Genomic DNA, 7,306 nt, shown 5'->3' on the forward strand with positions numbered 1-7,306 from the left:
TTTTTTTTTTTTTTTTTGGAGACAGCATCTTGCTATGTTGCCCAGACCGGTCTCGAACTCCTGGCCTCATACAATCCTCTTGCCTCAGCCTCCCAAAGTGCTGGGATTATAGTAATGAGACACCATGCCTAGCCTAACCCAAATTTCTTATGTAGGAATCAATTCCAAAGAAATAGTTGGAAATTTGGCAGACTTGAACACAAAAATGTCTAGTAACATTGTTTTCATACCCCCAAAATGGAACATAAATGTCTGTTAATAAGGTGGCTAAATATTTTACAATATGTCTATTTGCCAAAAAAAAAAAAAAAAATCTATGCAGTTATTAAAACTATTTCAAAGAATGATGTTGGTTGGACATTTCCTAAAAATGTATATAAAGAGCAAAGAAGATACTCACCCTTGGAATAATGTAGGGTAGGTAAATTTCAAGACAGACAGCACATACTGAAAAACAAACACCAAATTATTGGACATTTCAAATGATAGAAAATTGACAAACCATTTAATCAAAGACATTTCTATTAAAGAAACATAACCACATAACCACATAACTTAGGTAAATTCAAGTTTGAAAAAGGCCATTATTCTCATCAAAATCACAAACTGGGCAAACAAATGACCTCCTAAGTCATACTAAAGAAACTGAGCCGGCCAGGCACGGTGGCTCACGCCTGTAATCGGTGGCTCACGCCTGTAATCCCAGCACTTTGGGAGGCCGAGGCAGGCGGATCACAAGGTAAGGAGTTCGAGACCAGCCTGGCCAATATGGTGAAACCCCGTCTCTATTAAAAACACAAAAATTAGCCAGGCGTGGTGATGCACACATATAGTCCCAGGTACTCAAGAGGCTGAGGCAGAAGAATCGCTTGAACCTAGGAGGCAGAGGTTGTAGTGAGCAGAAATCGTGCCACTGCACTCCAGCCTGGGCAGCAAAGTGAGAGTCTATCTCAAAAAAAAAAAAAAAAAAAAAGAGAGAAAGAAAAAAAGAAAGAGATTGAGCCGCTTTTTCCCAGTGCTGCCAGAAGCCTGGCTGTCTTTTAATTGGTGAAAGGCAGCTGGCATCCTGAGCAAACAGGGAAGCACAGCAGCTGGGTCTGATGTTACAGATGTTGGAACACTCAGCACCTTCCCAGATGCCAGAAATGTCACATTGTAACTGTAGCAGCCCCTGAGTCATTCAGACAAGTCCCCAGACACAGTCTGTTTTCTCAGGGTATCCGCTTTATCTATGGTCCAGTTTACCTAAAAATCCAATCCTTTCTTTGTTTCTCTTCAGGTAAAACCACATCCTAGTCTTTCTTTCCTTTGTTGTCCTTCAATTTTTGGGGTTTTGTATGTCTTTTGTATTAAACGATTTTTTTTTCAAACTAATTCTGCATCTTAGGATTTTGTATGTTGTTTGCATTAAATGACTTTTTCAAACTAATTCTGCATAGGAGTTATAGTTTTTGCTGTGTTTTAGCATGTTACGGACTTTTTTAAAACCAACTCAAGGTCAATTTCTATTTCTCTTATGTATATTTATGGATAATAATTGAATTTATAGCACTTTATGAGTGATGGAATTGTGTTTCATCCTTCTGGGTATCTTTTCCATTTTTTTCCTATTATTGACCACCAAGAATTAATTTTTTTAGTCTAAAACCTTCAAACAGCTTTAGGCAAGGACTCTACTGATCCTTCACGTGCTCTAAAAAAATGGAGTGGACTGGTATTGGGCAAGTTTATATATCTTCTTTTTTCCCAGGGATTAGTCCACACAGAATTCTCCTTGTTTGAGCTCCTAAATGCCACAATTATGGCTAACTGCCTATGCATTGTTCTACACTTCCTCTTCTTCCTTGAAATCTATTTACTACATAATTCAATATGTTCCTCCCTACTTTTCTGATATTTTTATTCTCATGTGGAGAAAAGGAAAGGATTAAGTGAGCATCTGAGTCATGGCCTGAAATACCCTTAACAAACTTCATTATGACAATAAATGTTTCGTTTATTGTGTGCTTAGCTTTGGCCTATATACTGGGCGAAATCAAAGATCCTGAAACTCTTGCCTCACCTTGCTAAAGAACAGAGAAAAAAGAAATCTATGACAAATGGAATCAAGGTCCTAATTGCTGTCCCCTTCTGGCAATTCCTCACGTCACTGAGAAGTGTTGTTCAGACAAAATGCTATTGGATTGAACGGCAAAGCCCTAGCAATGAGGTTCTTGAGGAAAGAGAAGGAGCAATTTGGGAGCTATTCACACATGTAATCCCAGCACTTTGGGAGGCCAAGGCGGAAGGATCACTTGAGCCCAGGAGTTGAAGACCAGCCTGGGCAACAGGGTGGGACCCCATCTTGACAAAAAATACAAAAATTAGCTGGACATGGTTGTGCAAGCCTGTAGTCCCAGCTACTCGGGAGGCTGAGGTGACAGGATCACTTGAGCCTGGGAGGCAGAGGTTGCAGTGGGCCAAGATCACACCACCGCACTCCAGCCTCGGCAACAGAGCAAGACTCTGTATCAAAAAAAAAAACGGAGCCGTTGAAAGGTATGTAAGCAAATTTCTTATGTTTATTATCCACTTGTAACTCTTTTTTTTTGAGATGGAGTCTCGCCGTCGCCCAGGCTGGAATGTAATGATGCAATCTTGGCTCACTGCAACCTTTGCCTTCCGGTTCAAGCGGTGTTCTTGCCTCAGCCTCCCAAGTAGCCATGACTACAGGTGCGCACCACTACGTCTGGCTAATTTTGGGCTACTCTTGAACTCCTGACCTCAGATGATCCACCTGTCTTGGCCTCTCAAAGTGCTGGGATTACAGGCATGAGCCACCGTGCCAGGCCTTGTATTTCTTTTTTCAGTGAATTGTCTACTTCTGCCGTTTACCCATTTATTTTCACTGAGGTTTTAGTATTTATTAATTTAATAAATTCTTTGTATTTTACAGACGCCAACCACTTGTCCAGATCAGAAATGAACTTTGCTTCTGAGCTGAAGGCTCAATTGCTATGAAGGGAAGAAGGACAGCTAGCTGCCTAGGGCCTGATTACAGCTGGAACCTCCCAAAGGACAGAGGAACATGTCATCAGCCTGGGTCAGCCCAGGCCACCAAGCCAGAGCTCAAGGGTGTGGTGCTTTCTCCTCCCTTCCTACCTAGGGCAGCTTCCTTTGACAGCACACTTGCTGCTTCAAATTTCTAACAAATATCGACCATTCTTTCAAACAATAGAAGGGGTCAGAATGAGCTATATAAGATTTTTTCAAAAGAATTTTCTTTCTACAAATAAATAGAGGAACGGCTGAAGGAGAAAATTACACTAAGGAATACGGAAATAAACTGAAATGGAAGCTTCAAAAAATGAGAAGAGAGCATCCTCTACTTTAGACAAAAAAAAAAAACTCTTCACTAATTCAAAAGAAAATTAATGTGGCAGAGAAATTACATGCTCTCTGCCACATTAGAGTAGAATATGCTTATAATAGAATATGCTCATAGTAGAATATGTTCATGGTAGAATATGCTCATGGTAGAATATGCTCATGGTAGAATATGCTCATAGTAGAATACGCTCATGGTAGAATATGCTCATGGTAGAATATGCTCATGGTAGAATATGTTCATAGTAGAATATGCTCATGGTAGAATATGCTCATAGTAGAATGAATATGCTCATGGGGTATCCACTGCAGATTTCTTCCCAGTTGGCCTCTAGTTGGTCCAAGCAGACCCCCCCGAGCCTTGATTGGCAGAAGGGAACATCACCGTCCTGGTTGAGGAGATGAAACAATGGCCATAAAAGGCTCAAGCTTCCAAGAGATATAAAGTTCCTCACCAGGGTCTCATAATGTACAGCCTCCCTGGCTCTCCCATCTCCTCTCCTCCACTCTCGAGCTCACCTCCTTCTCCCTCTGTGGACAATCTCCTTTGTCTCCCCTTTTTTCCTGCCACTAATTTGTCACTAGACAAATTAGAATAGTTCAATTGAAAAAACCAGAGATTTCACAAATTCACAAATTCCTGAGTAGGTGCTACCAAAAAAAAAAAAAAATCTTCCTTTAGCTACTTGTCCCATGAGAAGAAAACAAATCTATTAAAAGTTATAAATTACTGTCACAGAATAAACAAAAGCTGTTCTTGACCTACTCTTTCCACTAGTTCTGACATTTCCCAACATCCTCAAGCCAAAGCATTCCAAACCATCGTATTTACATTCTCAGGACCCGTGGTCAGCTATGATTTTGATTATTCAGATTATATATTCTTGGGACCAAACAGTTTTGTTTAATTTAATCTAACACCTAGACGCGTTATGCACATGGAAGGTATTTTGTCTTTTTTATTAAATTTGTTGGCTGGGCATGGTGGCTCATACCTGTAAACCCAGCATTTGGGAGGCGAAGGCAAAGTGGACAGATTGCTTGAGCCCAGGAGTTAAAAACTAGCCTGAGCAACATGGCAAAACTTCATCTCTATAAAAAAAAAAAAAATACAAAAATTAGCCAGGCATGGTGGCGCGTGTCTATAGTCCCAGCTACTGAGGAGGCTGAGGTGTGTGGATCGCTTGAGCCTGGGAGGCAGAGGTTATAGTGAGCCATGATTGCACCACTGCACTCCATCCTGGGTAACAGAAGAAGACCCTGTCTCAAAAAACAGACAAAAATTTATAAAATGCCATGGGGCTCCAAAAAATTTTGTAAAAGTACCACAAATGAACATGTACATCCAGGCCAGGCGTGGTGGCTCATGCCTGTAATCCCAGCACTTTGGGAGGCTGAAGTGGGCAGATCATCTGAGGTCAGGAGTTCGAGACCAGTCTGGCCAACATGACGAAACCCCATCTCTACTAAAAATATAAAAATTAGCCCAGCATGGTGGTGCACGCCTGTAGTCCCAGCTACTCGGGAGGCTGAGGCACTAGAATCACCTGAATCCAGTAGGCGGAGGTTGTGGTAAGCTGAGATTGCACCACTGCACCGCAGCCTGGGTGACAGAGTGAGCTTGTGTTGAAAGAAAAGAAAAGAAAAGAGAGAGAGAGAGAGAGAGAGAAAGGAAAGAAAGAAAGAAAGAAAAGAAAGGAAGAAAGGAAGAAAATGTACATCCAGAGAGGGGCATAAATTTCTATGAACCAAATGCTATTTGTCTGCTTTTTTTTGCTTAGATAAAATGTTTTTTATCTAACCAATGCCATGGCTCATGGGCTTTCATGACAGATGTGTTAATCTACCCCTTCTAATGATTATATGGAAATAAAAGAAAAGTTATTTTGTTTTAAAGTAAAATTTTATCATTATGTCCATCAGGTTCACTAGACAAATTAGAATAGTTAAATTGAAAAATCCAGAGATTTCACAAATTCCCAAATTCCTCAGTAGGTGCTACAAAAAAAAAAAAAAAAAATCTTCCTTTAGTTTAGCTACTTGTCCCATGAGAAGAAAACAAATCTGTTAAAAGTTATTAATTACTGTCACAGTAGAAACAAAAGATTGTCCTTTCTTTTCTTCCAGAGTAAGGATCACTTACCTTATAGTTTGCTACAATGGCAAGCACTAGGCCACCTACCTTACAAACATCATTTCTTTTGCTGAGATGAAGTCTCACTCTGTTGCCCAGGCTGCAGTGCAGTGGCCTGATCTCTGCTCACTGCAACCTCCGCCTCCCTGGCTCAAGTGATTCTCATGCCTCAGTCTCCCGAGTAGCTGGGATTACAGGCGCCTGCCACCACGCCCGGCTAATTTTTGTGTTTTTAGTCAAAATGGGGTTTCACCATATCTACCAGGCTGGCCTCAAACTCCCAATCTCAGGTGATCCGCCCACCTCAGCCTCCCAAAGTGCTCGGATTACAGGCCTGAGCCACTGTGCCTGGCCAACATCATTTCCATTAACTCTCACAACAACACTTTCTTTTTTTTTTCTTTTGAGATGGAGTTTCGCTCTGTTGCCCAGGTTGGAGTGCGAAATCGGCTCACTACAACCTCCGCCTCCCAGGTTCAAGTGATTCTCCTGCCTCAGCCACCTGGGTAGCTGGAATTATAGGCGTCTGCCACCACGCCTGGCTAATTTTTGTATTTTTAGTAAAGATGGGGTTTCGCCATGTTGGCCAGGCTGGTTTCAAACTCCTGGCCTCAAACAATCCACCCGCCTCAGCCTCCCAAAGTGCTGGGATTGCAGGCGTGAGCCACCGTGCCCGGCCACAACACTTTCAAGAGCACGCTTTGTCCCATCTTAAAGTTAAGAAAGTTAGGTTTAGAAAGAGTAAGGTTCCAAATGCCAAGTAAGTGGAGCCAGGAAGTAAAACCCATAACTGCCTCCCAGGAAGGCTGCATTTATGGACCTTCAAAGGCATATCGCCATAACTAAAAATCAACTGGAGGCCGGGCGCAGTGGTTCACACCTGTAATCTCAGCATTTTGGAAGGCTGAGGCGGGCGGATCACCTGAGGTCAGGAGTTCAAGACCAGCCTGGACAACACGGTGAAACCTCGTCTCTACTAAAAGTACAAACATTAGCCCCCGCGTGGTGGCGCACACTTGTAGCCCCAGCTACTCGGGAGGATAAGGCAGGAGAATCGCTTGAACCTGGGAAGCGGAGGTTGCAGTGAGCCGAGATCGCATCGCTGCACTCCAGTCTGGGTGACAGAGCGAGACTCTATCTCAAAAAAATGAAATAAAAATAAAAATAAAAATAAAAATCACCTGGAGAAGGAAAGGGGGTTGGGGGGCATCCTCTGAATATATAAAGGCAGCCATTCACCGTAGGATACGAGGTAGAAGGAAATGCTGTTTGTTGATGGTTCTTTTCCAGAGAGGAAGAGAGGGGAGAGGAAGAGCGGAGCAGGTGGGAAGCCCGCCGTAAGACCCCGCAGTGGGGCCAGGTGGTCCTGCACCCTGTATTCCCACTTTGGCTGGGGCCAGCCCAGAGCCCAGGCCAACAGGTAATGCACCAGCCATACTCACTCGGTCCTACTGGATCCAACCTTTCCCTGCGTGGTACCAAACCTAAAGCCAGCTTCCCTCTCCTTGCAAAACAAAACCCCAAGCCTGGCACCACTGCTTCTCTGTCTCCTCGCCAAAAGGTTTTCATGATTTCATGACATTAGTTTAAACCTAAAACTAAATGTACGTTTTATTTTTTAAAATAATTCCATGAAAATCTCCTGAAGTGCTTACAGTGGAGGCATATAAAAAATTGATTCGGGGCCGGGCGCGGTGGCTCAAGCCTGTAACCCCAGCACTTTGGGAGGCCGAGACGGGCGGATCACAAGGTCAGGAGATCGAGACCATCCTGGCTAACATGGTGAAACCCCGTCTCTACTAAAAA

General features: G+C 42.9%; 1 protein-coding gene across 1 annotated transcript in view; it reads right to left on the bottom strand.

Moving 5' to 3' along the window:
• TMEM241 (transmembrane protein 241) overlaps positions 1-7,306 on the bottom strand; it is a 171,125-nt gene that overhangs the window by 162,978 nt on the left and 841 nt on the right. The window contains exon 2 of the mRNA XM_011939326.1: positions 401-447. Coding sequence (XP_011794716.1) covers positions 401-447 — 47 coding nt within the window. The remainder of the gene's footprint in view (positions 1-400; positions 448-7,306) is intronic.

This window comes from Colobus angolensis, unplaced genomic scaffold (genome assembly GCF_000951035.1).
Source record: "Colobus angolensis palliatus isolate OR3802 unplaced genomic scaffold, Cang.pa_1.0 Scaffold18, whole genome shotgun sequence".
NCBI classification, from domain to species: Eukaryota; Metazoa; Chordata; class Mammalia; order Primates; family Cercopithecidae; genus Colobus; species Colobus angolensis.